This window comes from Peromyscus leucopus, chromosome 15, assembly GCF_004664715.2.
Source record: "Peromyscus leucopus breed LL Stock chromosome 15, UCI_PerLeu_2.1, whole genome shotgun sequence".
NCBI classification, from domain to species: Eukaryota; Metazoa; Chordata; class Mammalia; order Rodentia; family Cricetidae; genus Peromyscus; species Peromyscus leucopus.
Window position 1 is genome coordinate 57,830,354 of NC_051076.1, and position 19,563 is coordinate 57,849,916.

Consider the following 19,563-nt stretch of genomic DNA (forward strand, 5'->3'; position numbering starts at 1 on the left):
CACAGCTCTTATTCCTATTCACACGGGAAGCTCTAGATTCACAACTGACCTGCACAGCCCATGGTGGAACAGAAACTATAGGTTAACTACTTCTGACATCCAGTGACTCCTCGGTACTCAGATGAACACAGCTCCTCTTCCTGAGTCCTCTGAAGACTGACTGAAGAGCCCTTCCTGGAACCCAAGCTTCAGAAGCTGGGGCTAACGAAGGCACTTGTCTAAGACATCACTACTTCAAAGCTTCCATCCTGGAGTTACGTCACAGACTTGGCCATGGGTGGCAGCATGCTGTAACTAGCTGGGGAAGAAGCACTGTCACATAGAACCCTGTGTTCTGTTTTCAATGTTCTCATACCTACTGGCTGAATGCTGCTGCTGCTGCTGCTGTGAGTTCATTCTCTCTGTTTCGGGGACTGAGGGCAGAGAAGAACCAGGCTGTTTTCTATGGGCCTAACCCTACAGACACCAAGGGCTGGCAGGCCTAGGAGGTTAATTAGGTCACAGGAGCACTAAGTAGGAAGCTGGGGTCTGTCTGGTGGAGGGACTTTAGAAACAGGAGGGCTCTCCCTGCTGCACTTCAGAGGGCTGCCCTGCCTCTTATACAGGGCATGAACTAAATCACAGTAACCGTGTGAACATTCTCACTAAGTGAAGGATAAGACCATTCAGATTTTGATTAGAATAAAAGCTTTAAGTAAAGAATTACAGTTTTTATTTGCAAAAGTTGAAAACGCTCATATCAATTACCAGCTCAGAACCTGAGTTCCCATGGGATCCACTGCATAAAATGGGTCTGTCACTTCTTGCCAGGTTTGGGGGCCTTTTCTAGGCCTTGGATGTATTTTCCAGGGAGCCGATACTCTTCTACAATCCAAAAAGAAAATCTTCAGCCAAGCCTGGTCTCAAGTCCCTACTTCCCCCGCCCCCTGCTTTCCACGTCCCTTGGGCCCTGTAACCTCCTTCCCTGCCCTGTCCACTAAACCGTGTGCTCATCCCTGCTGCCAAGGATCTGTTACAGTCATTGCCAACACATGACCCACCTTCTGTGTCCTGTTCAAGCTCACCGGTGTCCGGTGACACCTAGGATAGACCATTTACCACAGCTAGTAGTTGGACGATGTATTTTGGTCATTTATACACTGCTAGCTACCATCTAGATCAGTGGTTCTCAAACTTCCTAATTCTGTGACCCTTTAATACAGTTCCTCAGATGGGTGGTGGTGGCGGCGGCGATGCACACCTTTAATTCCAGCACGTGGGAGACAGAGGCAGGCAGATCTGAGTTCGAGGCCAGCATGGTCTACAGAGCAAGTTCTGGGACTACACAGAGAAACCCTGTCTTGAAAAAACCAAAATAAAAACAAACAACAAAACACAGTTTCTCATGCTGTGGTGACCCCCAACTATAAAATTATTTTCATTGCTCCTTCCTGAGTGTAATTTTGCTACTGTTAGGAATGGCATTGTAAATCTGTGTTTTCCAAGGACCTTAGGCCACCCTGTGAAAGGATTGTTCTCCCCAAAGTGGGCGCAACCCACAGTGAGAGCCGCTGATCTAGATGTTCTAAGAGAGAAGGTGTGTGTCTGTTCAGGTGTCTGTTCATCTATTTTCTTCTGTCTCTTCTTAGTCCCATCCACCACACGCGGCTCTCCACATAAAGGAGCTCAACTTTGGAAGGTAATTGCTGTGGACTGTCATAGGCCATGAGATAACTCTACTTACTGAGCATGTGCTATATGCCAGTCTCCTGAGTGTGAGACAGGCATGGGAAAGGCAAGGTCTATCTCAAGTTCTATTTTGCAGAGGGTTCAGACATTAGAGAAAAAAATAGCCAAGCTCCAGCACTAACCAGAACTGTCAACACAGTTGAGGAGCACTAATACTAGTGATTTTTACCACGTTCAAAGGGAAACGGGCATTGCCCCTGAGCTGTCCAGTGAACCTGTGAGGACAGACAGACCAGGGATATGGGGGGGCACACAAGACAAGGGAACAAGCAGGTACAAGCAGGTAGATGTCAAGCTCCCCATGTGTGTGGGAACAGCAGGAAACTGGCTGGGATGCCATTAGGATGTCAGGGAGCTGGGGAGAGAGGCTGCAGGAAAAAGAGGACAGGCTGGGAGGGGCATGTTTCTCAAACTCAGGAGCTCACTCCTGAAGGCATGGATAGACAGAAGGCCTTCTAGGGACAGTGATGGCATTTTACAGTTAGTTTAGAAAGGGGAGCCAGGCCCACAGGAGGGCTTAAACGAAGAACAAAGTAGAGGCCAGAGACCCAGAGGAAATCAAGAGAACTTTGGCTCTACGGAATAAAAAGATTCAGAGCCTATCCACAGTACTCAGGAGTCAGGTGAGCTCCAGGCAAGGTACTGAGTCTCTCTGGACCTCGGTCTCCTGATCTGCGAAACAGGCAACAGTCCTGTAGCACAGTCGTGACCTAGAAGATGTCCTCTCACAGCCCAGCTGAGCACCAGGCACAGCCGGGGCACTCACCACATGACGGCTAGAAGGGGCAACCAGGAGGAAAGCTAAGAATGTGTCCGATGGAGAGTGCAGGGGTTCTGGGAAGGGCCAAAGATCTGGTTCAAACACTGGCTTCATCTCTTGCTCACTGCTATAAACTAAAGTGTGTGTGCATATAAATACAGACTGTTGTTCCTTGATGGGGTTATGTCCCCTTATACACCCATTGTGAGTTGAAAATATGGTAAATCGAGGGGCTGGAGAGATGGCTCGGCAGGTAGAGCATTTGCTGCTCTTCCAGAGGATCCGGTTTTCAATTCCCAGAATCCACATGGCCGCTCACAACTGCAGCTCACATCTACAACTCCAGTTTCAGAGGCTCCGATGCCCTCTTCCGGCTTCTGAGGGCACCAGGCACACACGTAGTGCACAGACACACATGCAGGCAAAACACCCATACACATATAATTCTTTTAATTATCCAAAAGAGAGAAGGAAATGTGGTGCGTTGAAAAGGCACATAGTCCAGCTGAAGTGGAGGACACCTTCGCTAAGTGGCTCAGCATAGTGTGGCATTCTGGTTGTTCCCCCCCCCCCTTGGTCACATGACCGACGGGGAGGGGCTCTTGCTACTACCTAGCGTCTCCACAGCCTGTCTAGCCAACACTAGTTCTGGGAGAGTTCAAACTTCAAACTCTGAAGTACAGTTTGCCTGGAATGTGTCATTTTTGCACCACTGTGACGTGGAACTCTGTGAAGACTACAGACAGAGGTGTGACACTCACTCTAGTGAGTGCCGCGAGATCCTTGCCAAGCCATGCCAAGCGTCTCGTCAGCAGGGATACTCACCGAGCAATAGCCGGCCAAGGTGGTGGATCTGGTTTCCTTGGATCTGCACCTGCAGACTGTCTTTGGCCCCAGGGGCAGGAGAGATGATGGTGCTGGCCTGGCACCGCTGCTGGAGAGTGGCGGCCACTGAGCATGGATCAAGACCATAGGTCTCCAAGTTCCGGACCACGGTCACCTGGGGACAGGAAGCTGGAGGTGGGTGTTTATGGCACTCTCTCCTCTAAGGGGCCTTTTGGCAGCCACCTCACCCATGTTCCCTGATGGTTCTCTATCCCTGCAACCCTGGGGCCTTTCTGTCCATCTCATCCACTATATGTATTAAGAGATACTCTATTCTACCTATAACATGTAATTTAAGGGTTTTTTAACCATGGAGAACTTAGAATATAAATGAAAGGACAATAGTATGGTGCCAAGCATGGCGATATACACCTTTAATCCCAGCACTCAGGAGGCTGAGCAGGATGAATCTCTGTGAGTTAGAGTTTGAAGGCCAGCCTGGATTACGTATACCAAGTTCTAGGCCAGCCAAGGCTACATAATGAGACCCAATCTCAAAACAAAATACCAAAAAAGTACAAGAGTGTGATGGACTCCTACATACTCATTACCAATTCCAACAGTTGTCTACTTACTGGGTTTATGGCTCCTGGAATACTTTACAGCAAATCCTCCTACACTTCAGATCTTTTCCTACATAAATATTGCAGTATGCATCTCCAAAGGTTAAGGACTCTGTTTTCTTTTTCTTTTATAAGACAGGGTCTCAACTATGTCTCTGGTTGGCTTCAAACTCTCTATGTAGACCAGGCTAGCCTCTAACTCACAGAAACCCACCTGCCTCTGTTTCCTGAATGCTGGGATCAGAGGCAGGTACCACCAGGCCCTGCAAGATGAGGACTGTTCTAAACATGAAAGCAGCAGCAGCTGGTGAGACATCTTAGGGGGTAAAGGTGCTTGCCGCCCAAACCTGACAGCCTGGGTTCAGTGCCCGGAGCCACAAAAGGTAGATGGAGAGAGCCAATGCCACTAAGTTGATTTGTGACCCCCATACATTAGCTGGCCCATGCATGCTCCCCCTCCCAGTCCCAATAATGATGATGATGTTGTTGATAATGATAGTAAAATATTATGCGCCTGACAACAGTTCCTTAAAGTCACATAGCTAGTCAAAAACATGGCACTTTTCCATTATTGGCAACAAATGAGAAGAATGTGACCTCAGGACAAAAAGGAAAGATTTTTTTAAAATCACAATTAGGGCTGGAAAGATGGCTCAATGGTTAGCAGCACTTGCTGCTCTTCCAGAGAAGCTTAAGTTCAATTCCCTGTACCCACAGGACAGCTCAAAACCCTCTAACTCCAATTCTGGGGGAATCTAACACCTCTTCTGGCCTCTATGGTAACTCCATACCTGTGATATCCAGATATACATGCAGATGAAAAACCCATACACACAAAAATAAATAAATAAATCCTTTTTTAAAAGCTATAAAAATCACAGTCCAGGGCTGGAGATAGCTCTGTGATTAAGAACATTGACTGCTCTTCCAGTTCAGTTCCCAGCACCTACATGGCAGCTCCCAACTGTCTGTAACTCCGATCTTAGGGGATCTGACACTCTCTTCTAGCCTCCACAGGCACCAGGCCAAACACAGCACGCAGACATGCATGAGGCAAAACACCCACAACACACGAAACTAAAAATAGATATGTAAATGACAGTCCTTTGGTGGCTCTTCAAGATGAGAAAGGAGCACCATCCTGTGGCTGGGAAGGGCTGCTCTCCACAATGTCTTTAAAAAGCCTTATGCTTGCAAGGACTGCAGACACAATCTTAGACTCTATGAGGCTTTAGAGGTCACATCAAAAAGCCAGTTTCCTCCCTGAGACCCTGGCTGTATCTCCCCACAAGTGGTCACAAAAATCTTTGCTTGCACACCTCCGGAAAAGAACTCATCATTTCATGCAACACCAACTTCACCTTTGGATAGTCTATTATTAATAAACTTTTGTGCTGCTGGGTGGTGGTGCACATGCCTTTAATCCCAGCACTCAGGAGGCAGAGCCAGGCGGATCTCTGTGAGTTGGAGGCCAGCCTGGTCTACAGAGTGAGATCCAGGACAGGAACCAAAAGTACACAGAGAAACCCTGTCTCGAAAAACAAAACAAACCAAACAAACAAAAAAAGACTTGTGCTTAATATATACATAGGCGTGTGGTATACTGTCTGGCAGGTAAGTGTTGCTAATTAAGGTTACCATGGCGGGTTCTCATTTAGGGACTGCTGAGTGCTGAGTGCTGAGCCTACGCACAGCCCTCGTTTGGTCACTGAAGTACAGGGCAAGTATTTCCTCCATTCTTCAGAGAAGGGAACTGAGGCACGAGGAAGTTCAGCAGGTACTCAAGGTCAAGAAATGAGAAAAGGCCACATTGGAATTCCAAAACCTGGGCCCAGAACCACACACTCACATAGTTCTCTGTTTGGAGCCAAGCCTATGTTCTCAGAGTTCCTACCTGTCTTTCTCCTCTACATATGCAGAACAAGGACACTTCCTTTGCAGGGGACAGCATTCTATACATTTTGAAGGCAGTTATAATTTGTTCCCTACAACTTTGTGTTGCTAAGCTAAATATAGTTCCTTCAGCAAATTTTTACAAGTTATTTTCATTGAGCAAGGCCCAAGAGGTAGACTGTGGAAGAGACGAAGGCCTATGCTGTGGGATGGTCTGTATGTCAAATTGCTCTGATTGTCAAAAATAAAAACTGGGCAAGGCAGCAGGAAGAGGGGAAAGAGAGGAGAATTGGAAGGAAGGCTGACGAGAAAAACGCAGCCGAAAAACACATGTGAAGATCGAAGCACCACACGTGAAGGTAAGATTTATGAAATGATTAATTAACTATAAAACATAGCAAGAAGCCTGCACGCATACATTTGTAAGCAATATAAGTCTCTGTTTATTGTTGGTCTGAGCGGCTGTGGATGGGGGTGACAAGATTTGTGACGTGGGCAAGCAGGGAAACTCTAGCTACAGCTATAAAGCAGCACCTGGGAAAAACTCAAGCTAAAATACTGTTCACTTCTGAAACAGGCTCTAGCAAGTTTCTCAGTAGAAAACCCCAGAGGCCAGAGAAGTGTTTGATGATAACCCGCACCCAGGGCCAGTGCAGACACACAGCATGAGCCATCCAATCCAAATGCCTCCAATCACACCAGGAAACTAGAACTCAGCAGGGAAACTAAGTCACCGTTCTCAAACACTGGATCTTTTTTGGGTGGTGGTAGTGATGGAACCCAGGGCCTTCGCACAGGGAGGCAAATGCTCTGGCCCTGAGTCACAGCCACTGCCCAGTGGTTTTTAAATTACCTTTTTATTATAAGCCTTCTGGGCAAGGGTGATGTCAATCGGACTGAGTTTCCCTTTCTTCAGAATGGGCTCCTGTCCAGGAAACGTCACTTGGTAGGCAGGCTGCATATTTTGCAAACACCTAAAAGAGAGTTCCAGTTATAAACGGATCAAGGCAACAGCCAGCATCTCTCTGCATCCTGCTACCATGAGCACCGAGTGCAAGTGTTCGAGGCATACGTATATGCAATCTGGCTGCAGGTCAGAAGCACTGAGATCACGTGGAGAGCTGAACCACAGACCAATGTCTCAAAGCTCCCCAAAGTGTAGCCAAGGTTGACATCCACTGATCCAGGGAAGGAATCAACAGTGACTTGGGTACCTGGAAACTCTCCACTTGCTTGGCCTCCTGGGAATCTGCAGTCTGCCTTGTGGAGGTTACTACCTGTCTCAAAAGTGAACCTTCCCAGGTTACTGCCTCCAAGTGCTGCTCACATCTCTCACATGGTCCAGCAAAGCATGTATATGTTTGTGTGCGCTCCTGTGAATGAGGGCAGGCACCTGCATGGCATGGTGCATGTGTGGAGGTCAAAGGACAATCTCAGGAGGCAGTCCTCAACTCCTGCCCTCTTTGGAGCTCTGTCCCTTTGGTTTCCCCAGCTGCATACACAAGGTTATCTGACCCATGAGTCTCCAGGGACTCTTGTGTCTGTCCCTATCTCATCATAGGACAGGGATCACAGAGGTATGCCTGACGTTACCTGGGTTCTGAGGACTTGGACTCAGGTGCTCAGGCTTGGGAGGTAAGGGCTTTACCCACTGAGCCACCTCCCCAGTAACCTGTAATAATAACAATGTATCTTTTGTAGGACACTCAAGTCTACAGTAGTTCATGCCTAAACCCAACACCCAGAGGCGCAAATCCATGGCCAAGCTACTCAGTGAAGCTTGTCTCAAAAACAAATTAACAGGAAAGCCAGCTCAACTCTGGCATCATAGTACACAGCATCCCAAAGATAAGGCTGTGTTCCAATAAAACTCACATAAACATGTAACAGGCTAGAGTTGGTGTGAGCTACAGTTTGCTAGATCCCAATATGAACTATTTCAGCTATGGCTCTACAGAAAAAAAGTGTTAAGAATTTTTCCTTTGAAGACAACTCCCCAGCTTAAGTGGTTCTTTTATTGAAGTTCTTATTTTTCATTAATGTTTTTCTCTCTGTCAAGCTCTTCTATGCCATGATGGCTCAAACTGTAACCAAACCCTGCACATCAGAATTATTCAAGCCTATGCGCATGGAAAGAAAGTCACAGACTAAAATAGCGACAGTTTGTACATGCGGGGAGTTTGTACATGTACTTGTTGGCATAGATGTCTGCATGTGGGGTCTAGAGGTCAATCTGGGGCTCCTCAATCACCCTCTGGCTTAGTTTTTGAGACAGACTCTGTCACGGTACCTGAAGCTCATCAGGCTGGCTGAGCTGGCAGGCCCACGGCCTCCAACCTGTCTGTTCCCCAGCACTGAGGTCACGGACAGATGCCGCCACACCTGGCTTCTATGTGGGCACCGGAGAGCTGAACTGCAGTGTCCGTGCTGCAGCCACAGGCCCAGGCTGACGGCAGCGACCGCTCTGGAGTTCCGTGGTAGATACTAAGGGCGGTGGTGCAGGAAAGGTGTTACCTGGTCAGGAGATCGTCCCACGGAAGCTTCGTGACCGAGTGCTGTTCATTCTTCTCTAGGACGCAGTCACATAAGATAGGATCCAATCTCACCAGACTAAAGGGGAAAAGAGCGCTAAGGCAACGTAAGACTCAGCCGTTGCCAAGCGACAGCACCCATCACCTGCGTACCCTGTGCCATCCAGGATCCCCCCCACGGTGGGACCAGAGGACACCAGGCAGTAAAGGATGGGAGGGCAAAGAGGAGGAGAAGCAAATGGTGGACGGAAGTGGGAAGGAGTCGCCAGGACCCCTGGCTTGGTTCTGCTATGGGGCTTCATCTCAGTCAGCAGGCTAGCAAGGAGGGAAGAATGTAAATTCTAAATGCTACAGTCATTAGAATGTATACATGGCCTAAGCTGTTAGTAATACCCCAGAGACCCATATAGTTAAAGTGGTAACAGCTTAAAGCTGGAGGTGTGGTCGTAGAGTGTACACCTAGCTTTCTAGAAGCCCTGGCTTCTGTTCCCTACACCACAAAATAAATAGTAATTTAAAATAAGTAACAAAAACTTTTTTTTAAAGTGGGGCACTATATTAGTGTGTAAGTCTCTCTTTTTAGTCATGAGGATGTCTAGGAAAGAAAAACATTAGTGCAACTCTTATCTGTTAGCATGCCACCTGTGCCCATTTAGAAACAGAAAAATTACACCAAAAAGCCACAATGACTTTGAGTAAATACTTTTTCAAGGTTGCATTGTTTTCCTGACAACAGCCATATGCACTTGAACATCAGTGGTGGACACGTGTGAGATGCGTGTACTCAGCTTATGGTCATTCGGACAGCATGTGATCGACCTGAGCCCTAGACAGACCGTGTCCACAGCCTATGGTTTGCAATGACTGCATTTACCTATTTCTAAGCTGCTGTGATCGTCTATTCTCCATTCCAGAATCCCTCCCATCCTTTGTTTTTAAAGTTATTACATTTATTTATCCATGTGTCTCTGCAAGTGAACAATGGCAAGTGTACAGGGGCAGCAGTTTGTAGGAGTTGGTCCTCTCTCTACCATGTGGGTCCCGAGAGTTGAACTCAGGCAGTCAGGCTGGGCAGCAAGTGCCTCCCTGACTCCCTGAACTACCTTGCCAGCCCGCTCCCTGCATCCTTTAATGTCTGTTTGCAGAGACAAAGACCTGAGAAGACGGCCTCCGTTCTCGATGCCCACTTACTTCCTGTTGTCTGCGTCCACCAGGCTGTTCCTCTTGGCATAGTCAATGACGATCCTGCGGACCTCACCGCCCTCGAGGGTGCTCCCCTTCCTAGAAGAGAAGTAGCCCGAAGTTAGTCCAAGCTGTACATTCAGACTCCCTGCTCAGCAGGGCTCTTTCCTTAGCTCTCGCCTTTCTCTTCTCTTCCTGAGGGAGGCAAGCCAGGCTACACGAAGTCCAACTGCAGAGAGAGAGGCCTGCTCTCTCAACTGCCTAACCCAAAAGGCCATCCCAGGGAGGGAGCTGTGATACTGCATTGAGAAGAAGGAAGATGGGCAGAGCAGGTTTCCAGGCACAGGAAAACACCACTCGGGGGGAGAGGAAAGTGCAGGAGGACACCACCGTGCAGGCAGAAAAGGGCTGCTCTCCAAAACTCACTTGTGGCCAGACTCCTGGAAGAGCTGGGTCATGCTGGCTGGGACACAGTAGAGGGATTTTATATCTGGAGGGTGATAGGGCTGTTCCCTGCTACCCTCCTGGACAGTCTGGGAAGTCAGGGAAGGCTCGGGGATGACAAAGGATGTGATCCTAAAACCCAGCAGAAGAAAAGAAAAAGCGCATGTTACACCAGTGCCTTGGCAGCCCCCCATCTGTGGCCCAGTGTCCCCAAACCAACCGAGCTGCAGTGACAGGCCCCGCACTCACCTCGGGTGCCTCCAGTCCACAGCCACAATGCTCTCCACCCCTTTGCTCAGCTCCTTGACCTGGACAATCTGCTCCTGCTGCATGTGCTGCAGAAACTTAGAGAGCTGGGGAGAGAGGCCAGCACAGGGACTTCACTGACTCCTCACTGGACACCCAGGAGGGCCAGGGCGGTGCGAGGTGGGGACTGGAGCACGGTGACCCAGTGTCTGCTGCCGTTAGACTAAGAACCAAAAGACCACACACACTCCGGCAAGCGGGGGAGCAAGGAGCAACCAGAGGGCTAGAGACGGCTCAGTGGTCAGGAGCTCACACTGAGGGCTGGAGAGACGGCTCAGGGCCTAAGGGCTCACACTGGGGGCTGGAGAGACGGCTCCGTGGTCAGGAGCTCACACTGGGGGCTGGAGAGACGGCTCCGTGGTCAGGAGCTCACACTGGGGGCTGGAGAGATGGCTGCGTGGTCAGGACCTCACTCTGGGGGCTGGAGAGACGGCTCACTGGTCAGGAGCTCACACTGGGGGCTGGAGAGACGGCTCAGTACCTAAGGGCTCACACTGCTCTTGCAGAGGACCCAAGTTTGATTCCCAGCGCCCATGCTCAATGGCTCACAACTACATGTAACTCCAGCTCCAGAGGCATCTGGCCTCCTCTAACACCAGCACTCATGCATATATACACAATTAAAAATAAAAATAGCTTTAAAAAAGAATCAGCTGAACTGATAAAGCCTGTTAGACTCTAATCAGATAGAAAGGGGCCAAGGAGACTTTCATTACTCCCCATTGTGCCTAGAATCCAAAGGCCTATCAGTTCTAGCTTGAGCTTCCCATCTCCATCTTATCGCACGTGTATTCCTACATGACTCTGTACAGACATGCAAAGAAGGTGCGGGCTCTTACCTTTTTATAGCTTGACTTCTTTATATCCAGCTGCTGTCCTTCGGGGCTAGGACAGATAAAAAGGCGAGTTAAACCAAACAGTAAATGTTAGTACCTGCCTGACTAAATTAACCACCTCCTCAGCCGTCTTTCCCTACCCCAGAGTCAGAGAGGCCACCATTCTGGAGCTCTCTGCCCAGGTGTGGTACCAGAGAAGATACAGAGTACGGGATACTCTGAGTCAGAACTATCCAGTAACAACACTGTTGTGGTAATGGGATTTCTGTCCGTGGTGTCTGATATGGTAACCACGAGTCATCCATGTGCTATGAAACATTTGAAATGTACCAACTGAGACTGTGAGGTTGGGGACCTGAATTTTAAACTTTAATTTAAACTTAACTGGCCACATGTGATTAGTGACTATTGGAATCGGACATAGCTTTAGAGTCCTCTCAAACCAGAGAATCTCCTATGGCCTCAGAAGTTCCACTTCAAAGTGAGCCTTACCAAGAGCCAGCTCACACCGAGGAAGGCAGGTCCAAACCAGAGTTCAGCAAACTGCACTCTGGAGCCTGACTAACCCAGCCGCGCCCATCACTATCTGTTGTCTTTGGCCACGTGAGTGCACAATGGCAGAGGACCTGAAACAGAGTGCATACGGCCTGGAAAAACTCAACTATTGACTATGTGGTTCTTTGCAGTTGACTGGTGCCTGCCCTAAAGCAGTTTTAGGGGAATTGGAGATAGAGGTTCCTAATGAAAACTGTGACTCCTCCCTCTCGTCAGGAACTTGTATCTTCTCTCAAAACCTGACATTCAAGAGCAGTGTGACTGTCAGGGGGACTGTTCTAGAACCTACTCCAATCTAGTGCCTGTCTAGAAAAAATCCTGGAACACTGTTTCCAGTCACCTGCAACTCAGCATCGCCATGACAAGTTACCAAGACCCCAATGCCACAGCTGCCCTGGGTGCCTTAAGGCATGTGTAGACAGAAAGAGTTGGATTAATTACCACTTTCAAAACACAGCAAGAGTCTCAGGAGCACACCACCCTCTCTGAGAGAAAGCAGGCTGTGTGTGTGTGTGTGTGTGTGTGTGTGTGTGTGTGTGTGTATGTGTATGGGGTGGTTCTGCTCTTCCCCCACCCCCAAGAGTCTCACTGTAACCCAGGCTGATCTGGAACTCACTCACCAGCCCATGCTAGCCTTGGATTCACTGCTATCTTCTTACCTCAGCCTCTTAAGTGGTGTGAGCACAGTACCAGGTGATGGAGCATGCAGAAAGGACCCTGCCTCTTACAGTAGTAACAGGTACTTGGTATATGCCAGGCTGTGCAATTTTACAGCAATCCTGGAAGTATCAGACATCTGGGCTCAGAAAAACCCTGTGACTACTTGCAATTTGCCTTGGTTAAATATGCTAACGAGGTGTCGGCTGAACCTTGATGGCTCCGTCTTCAAAGTCAGTACTCCCTTTCCTAATGGCTATATTCTCAGTGGGGTGGGCTTCGTCTCCAGTCTCCTCCACGCACCACTATCCTAAGTGGGAAGGGCGGAGCAGTACAGGACACTCCTTGATTAAGGTTGTCCGAGGACTCTCGCAGTGCATGCCACGGTACCTGACTCGTGACAGACAGCCCAGAAGCACCTCGGCAGAAATAGCAGCCAGAGACTCTTGGGACATTCAACCTCAGTATCCCTTCCCTGGATAAAACTGAAGGTTTTAAAGCCAAGAACCTGATTTGCCTGCCAGATCACTTTCCGCTCTGCCCTTCGCACAGCATGTCACTCCACCAGCCCCCAGCACTCCTGCCTTGCTTTATCACCAAAGCAACAGTGGGGTCTTATCTGCAGCCCCCCTTCCCCCCCCACACACACAGCAGTGCCTTCCATACCAGCAAGAGAACATGTGACTGCCAAGGAGAGTGCTGGTGAGCAAAGGGAGGTCAGCTTTTTTGACTCGACTCTTCAAGGCATGCAGGAAGCATTGATGTAACAGCTCATCCATTTGCTCTGCAAGGAAAAGAAAACCACACCCTTCCTGAGGCTCCCACGTTGCCTGGGCACTGCAAACCCTGTCCCTCTCTCGTCACCTTGGCTCAAATGGAGCCCATCACTAGGCACCAATGCTCCCAAGCTGCAGACTTTTTAAAAAGTGTGTGTTTGTTAAATAAATAAAAATGAAAAAAAAAAGTGTGTGTGTGTGTGTGTGTGTGTGTGTGTGTGTGTGTGTTTGTGCGCTCACATACTACAGCATGTATGGAAATCCAAGGACAGGTTTCAGGAGTCAGTTCTCTCCTTTACCATGGGCTGTTCCAGGGATTGAACTCAGGTGGTCAGGTTTGCACGGCAAGTGCTTTACCTGCTGAGTCAGCTCACTGGCCCCTGTTTCCTGCTGAGTCATCTCACTGGCCCTGTTTCCTGCTGAGTCATCTCACTGCCCCCTGTTTCCTGCTGAGTTTTCTTGCTGCTGAGTCTTCTCACTGGCCCCTGTTTCCTGCTGAGTCATCTCACTGCTTTCTCTGTTTTTTTTTCTGCTGATCTCTCTCCTGTTTCCTGCTGAGTCATCTCACTGGCCCCCTGTTTCCTGCTGAGTCATCTCACTGGCCCCTGTTTCCTGCTGAGTCATCTCACTGGCCCTGTTTCCTGCTGAGTCATCTCACTGGCCCCCTGGCCTGTTGAGTCATCTCACTGGCCCCCTGGCCTGTTGAGTCATCTCACTGGCCCCCTGGCCTGTTGAGTCATCTCACTGGCCCCCTGGCCTGTTGAGTCATCTCACTGGCCCCCTGGCCTGTTGAGTCATCTCACTGGCCCCCTGGCCTGCTGAGTCATCTCACCAGCCCATTCTAGACTCTTGAACACTGATCTTGTAAGGGTGAGCTCCACAGGAAGGACCAAATCTACAGTGCCACCCAGCCAAGAACATCCATTCACAGCTGGAGACTCACAGCTGGAAACTATGTGACAGACAGGCACCGAGGGGCATGATTTATGTAAGAAGGAGTACAAAACGATTGCACAACCCCACACAAGGGTCCTGTGCTCCTCTCCCAGAGCATCAACGCATTCTAATCTGAAGGACAGGTGTGGGCTTTCCACTCCCAAAAACACACCTTGAAGGGGCTTGCTATCCTGGGAATCCTGGCTCAGGGCTCCGGAGCTGGTGTCTTCAGAGGCTTCTGGGTGATGAACCTTCCTATTCTCCTCCTCTCCCTCCAGGGTCAGGCTGCTCAGGTTTCCATGCAGACCAGGGTCCACCTTCTCTTCATTGCTATCTGTGGGATTCATTGCCAGTGGGGCAATGGCAGGTGGAGAGGACTTGTCTCCAGATTTCCTGGAAAAATCTGATGTTAGAAACACCAAGCAGTAGCGACGATACTCACTCACCCAGGTCAGGGGAGAGTCAGTTAGGTGTTCAAAGCCAGCAGAGCCAGCAGGCAGGAGTACCCAGGACACCCAAGTGATGTACACTCATCTCAACTCTAAGCAACTACTCTGGGACCAGAGAAGTCCCATGCCTCAGCTTGGTCATCTGTAAAATGTGACTGATGCTCATTTCCTCCCTATCTCAAGGAAATGATTGCTTATATTTTTAATAGTCAGCCTGAGACAGACACTAAAGGAAAAGCATAAAAGAGAAAATACAAAGAATGAATCTACACCAAAAGGCCACAACACTGGGCTACAGAACCAGGCTTGGTGGCATATGCCTACAATCCCAGCATTCAGGAAGCTCAGAGCAGGGGATCTCAAGTTCTAGGTCAGCCTGAACTACATAATGAGACCCCATCTCAACCGTCCCTACCCCTAGCCCATCCCCCACAGAAACCCTAGTTCTGCTGCTTTTGAGAAAAACACTGTTCACTGTTTGGGGAGAGTGACATTAGCCAGACAAGGGGCAGGCATGTGGATCTGAAATGCGATGGTTATAGCCAGAGTGTGTGTCCCATAATGAGGGTTCTGAGACATGATACTCGAATAGCATCAAGTCAATTATCATCCTGCTGTCTGACGGTTGATCTGGAGTCAGAAGCACTTGTCTCAGGACCAAATGATGTCTACAATGCACATAATGGACAAAGTCAGACTAATTAGTACTATATGTACATCACCACAGTGAAGGGCAAGGCAAACAATTCCTAAGTCTAGGGCAATTGTCTGGGACAACTCCAGGCCTAGAAAATAACCAAAGCTGTCTCTATTTCTTGTATGGACAAGAAAAATGTATTTGGCAAGTGGATGGAAGTCTGGGTCCACAAGTTGCATGAGGATGGGCCTAGACCAATACTTGCACTTCTGAATCTCAGGCTCACGTTCTCTCCATCCCTGCCCCCCCCCTCCCCCTTTCCCTGTAAATAGAAGAAACAATGCACCCACCACAAGTGATCCTGGTAAGTGTGGAGCACAGAGAAGCCCTTTCCCTTCAGGCCTGAAGCCAGCATCTGAGTTGTGGACATGGCAGCCACTCCAATTGCTACAGGAGCTCTAGGAAGGAAGCCAGGGATGAGGGTCAGGCAGAGTCTCCTCCCTGAACTGTTCATACAACGAGTCTTGGTTTCTTTTTAAAAGTAGCAGTAGGAGCTGGGGAAACAGTTCAATGGTAAAGTACTTTCCTAGCATGTATGAGGCCCTGGAAACAGACAGTAGCCACATGGCGATGGCTCAGTAGCTCTGTAAACATACTAAACGCCATCTGACTGTGGATGCAAGATGGGCAGACTACATATGTAGACCACATCCCATCAAGTCATTAAAAACATAGAGAACAATGCAGTTGATGGACTATAGAAATGATGAAAGACAGAGACTGCCACAGATCCAAGGGATAGCTGAGTGCAATGCGGTGTCCTAGACTGGACCATTGAATGGAAAAAGGTACTCAGGGAAAAAAAAATCCTGCAGAGATACAAAGAAAGGCTTGAAGATGTTCTCAGCATTGTTCCAGTATAGGACAGCACTCCTTATCTATGACAGCTGCAATGGGTAGTAAGAGATGTGGCCACTGAGGATGCTGGAAATCATGGTGTGCGTCAGAACTCTACACCATCTCTTATATTCTTCTATCAATCTGAAGTTACCTATAAAGTAATTTTTTAAAATTCAGCACAGCACCCACCAGGTAGTGGTGGCGCACAGCCTTTAATCCCAGCACTCGGGAGGCAGAGGCAGGAGGATCTCTGTGAGTTCCAGGCCAGCCTGGTCTACAGAGTGAGTTCCAGGACAGGCAGGACTGTTACATGGTCTCAGGAAAAAAAAAAAATCAGCACAGCAAACCTCTTACACCCAGACTCACAGGCTCTCCACTGCCATTCACTAACTTTACTGTCTGCTTCTTCCGGAAGAACTTATTTCTTCTTTCAGACCTCAGCCGTGTGTTTCGGGAGCTGTCGTCTTCCTCCACCTCCCTTGCACCTCTGTTCCTCTGTGCCCCCCCCCCCCCCCCCCCCCCCCCCCACACACACACAAGGCCAGCTCTCTGACACTGTACCTTACCTGTTCCCCACCAAGGCAATGGCACAGAGGTCACCTTGCTGTACCTGAGGCAGACCAGTAGGGGGCACCACTACCCCTGGCAGCATCAAATCTGTAGCAAATAAAAACATAACAGCTTACTTAATGTTCCCACTTCGTTTTCATGCTTTACTTTATCATACGTCCATCCACTTCACAAAGGACTCACAACGAGGAGCGCTAGGTGCTATCTGCTAAAGTCCCCTACTGATTTAAGTACAGCGTGTGGCAGTCCAAACTGCTTTCACTCTACTTCTAAACGGCTTACAACAATCAGATGTCCAGAACCACAGAATCAGCTAAGTGGACAAGGAACACACACACACACACACACACACACACACACACACACACACACACACGGGTGGATACAGTTTTCAACATATAAACACAAAAAATGAGCAGCCTTATTAAGGTGGCTGATAATGACTGAAGAGATTTCAAGGCATGGCTGGAACATAGAAAAATTCTCTTACCTGCTCCCCCGACCAGTTTTTCCAGGACCAGAGGCCATGTTGTGAAGGCTGGTAGGAGATCAGGATAGGACCACAGTGTGTACACTGTACCAAAAGAGACGGAGGAAACACTTAACAAACACTGCCCACTGCAGATCCAGGAATGCCTATACCACCGAGCTCACTTTAATTAGAATTCAGAAAGAGAAACAAACACACTCCACTTCAAGGTTATAGAGGTTAAAAGAGGTTTCCCAGGGAGACTGCCTTCAGGACGAAAGCAGAGACCTACTGGCACCAGGAAACTGGTTACTACTGAGACTTGGAGGCACCTGTTGCTGCTGCAGGACTGCCAGCAGAAAATGGCCACAGTGAACTAAAATTCGGGGCACAAATCAAAGAGACTTCCAGGTATGACTTCAGAAGCTATTAATCCCAAAACAGAGCCAGTCTGTAAGAAATTCTGAAACTTTCTCATATTTATATATTTTGAGATCCTATTTTCAGTGATTAGCATAAAACTCCTAGATTGGAAAAAAAAAAAAAAAGGCTGTATTTGTCTTCAGGTCCATCAGCAAACTGGAGAGAGAGAGAGAGAGAGATGGGAGAGGCCTAAGGATTCGGCATTGTACTGCTGCAGCCAGACAACCTTGAAGGAAAAGCCCAAGTGACAAAGTAAGTGTCAGCTGCTGTGGAAAGAGGTCTGTGACAGAGATTAAAAAAAAAAACAAACAAACCAGCAGAGAATCTTAGATGACGAATCAGAGCCTAGGAAAACCCACTGTGAAGCAACCCACGAGAGTGTGTAAATACACAGCTAGGGTGGCTTCTTTAACCAGCCCACTCCCCAGCCTAGGTTTTCTCTACTGCCTTTTACAGGCTGTTCACAGGATATTTTTTTTTGCATGCCCTGAAATTCCACCTTGTGCAACACCTCAGCTCTCTCCCAATTCTCCACGCTCCCTTATCACAGAACTTTGCAATTGTCATTTTTCTAAGGTTTTGTTTGGTTTTTTAAATCCCTTTTATGGCAATTTCTGGTCTTGAAAGGCTCAGTTCTAGGAACACTAGGTCTGAAAAGATCTTTAGGAATGGCGCTGGGAAATTCTGTGTTTATTTTATCTGAGAAGGTAAGTAAATAGTGGGAAACAAAAACAAATACCAAACCGAATAAACAGAGTAGCAAATGTTACACAAGGACCCCAGTCTGGGCATCTCTATCTTGTTCCGTACCTGTTGGGTACAAATTTTTCTCCAGTTCAAACAGGATGGGGTTACCACCAATCATGTACACGGTCACTGCATCCCCTTTGTGAGCATACAACTTCACGACGTTTAGCTCTTCCTTTCCAGGGATCAACTCAGAGACCCGATCTGTTCCAAGGGTGGGAAAAGCTGCTGTCACATCAGCCCGAAGTTTTCTTCTGCAGAAAGCACACCGGCACCATGAATACTATCTTCTTGACTGACATTAATAAGTACTGAAATTCAGAATGACTATAAAAATCATAAAGGCTGAAGAAAGACTGTCTGGTTTAAGACGCCCTGTTCTCAGCTTTCCAAAACCCCTATTATCTTTCTTACTCATTATCTCGTCTATTTTTCACAACTTTCTAGGCTTATCATTCCACATCGATGCTCGGTGAACAATCAAAGTTAGTCTCACATAGAAAACCCAGCCATTCCGACCTCACAGGCTTTCCTCACTCCTTCCTCAGACTAGTCAGCAAATCTGTCAACTTAAGATCAAAAGGCCACTAAGGCGCCAAAAATGACGCCTAAAGAAAGCTGGTTCCAAAATTCCTGAGGCGGAATCTGTCTGGAAAGATAGATAACATCTCTTCTTACCACAGCTTACTTAAACTCTGCCACCTCACTCCAGGGATCTCCGGCCACGAGTACCAGTTAAAAAGCCACCCCCCATCCCCCAAAACTTTTAGTTTTCGGTACTCCATCTGGGTTTTCCCATGGACTCTAAACTCCGTGGAGGACGGGGGCGCCTGTAGTTCCTCATTTTACATCTTCCACAACACCTAGTCTGAGCCCAGTACACACGGACTAAACTTTATTTCTTGGCCAAAAGACCATCTGGAAGACAAAAGACACCCCCACACCTCATCCTCACAATGTTTCCAACGTCCCTGCTTGGCTCCCTGGGGGTCTCCTCTCCATGAGCACCCCTAGCTGTCTAGGGGCCTCTCTAGGGGAAGCAAAAGCATCCTCTCCCTCACCTGTCCGATCCCTTGATGGCCGTGTTGGACTTGACCCGAAAGGCCTTAGCGAACATGTCTGCTAGGGTGGCCCAGGAAAGACAAGAAGAACACAGACTCCAGGGACGGTCAGCAAAACGAGGGTGTGGCAGCTCCCCAGCCCTCAACCCTGGAGGCAGCCATGCTGAGGACCCGGCGCCAAAAAGCAGCCGGCTAGGAACCTGATCGCATAGATTTGTAGCCCTAGCGGGCACACCGGCCGGCCCTAGTCCCGGA

The 19,563-nt window shown here is 48.5% G+C and overlaps 1 protein-coding gene across 5 annotated transcripts; it reads right to left on the minus strand.

Moving 5' to 3' along the window:
• Positions 1–664: 664 nt before the first annotated feature.
• Eif2d (eukaryotic translation initiation factor 2D) lies at positions 665–19,563 on the minus strand. 5 transcript variants are annotated; one of them, XM_037211439.1, is made up of 15 exons: positions 19,309–19,563; positions 18,311–18,451; positions 17,099–17,182; positions 16,605–16,695; positions 15,489–15,596; positions 14,225–14,445; positions 13,007–13,124; positions 11,132–11,177; positions 10,236–10,339; positions 9,969–10,118; positions 9,552–9,641; positions 8,344–8,457; positions 6,683–6,803; positions 3,314–3,488; positions 665–864 (listed from the first exon to the last, which is right to left on the minus strand). In XM_037211439.1, exons 2-15 carry the CDS (start codon positions 18,363–18,365, stop codon positions 797–799), a joined length of 1,545 nt encoding a protein of 514 aa, XP_037067334.1. In that variant the 5' UTR covers positions 18,366–18,451; positions 19,309–19,563; the 3' UTR covers positions 665–796. The 5 variants fall into 5 exon arrangements, with proteins under 5 accessions (XP_037067334.1, XP_028732331.1, XP_037067332.1 ...); XM_028876498.2 differs by having other exon boundaries at positions 8,344–8,439; positions 18,311–18,501; XM_037211437.1 differs by having other exon boundaries at positions 18,311–18,501.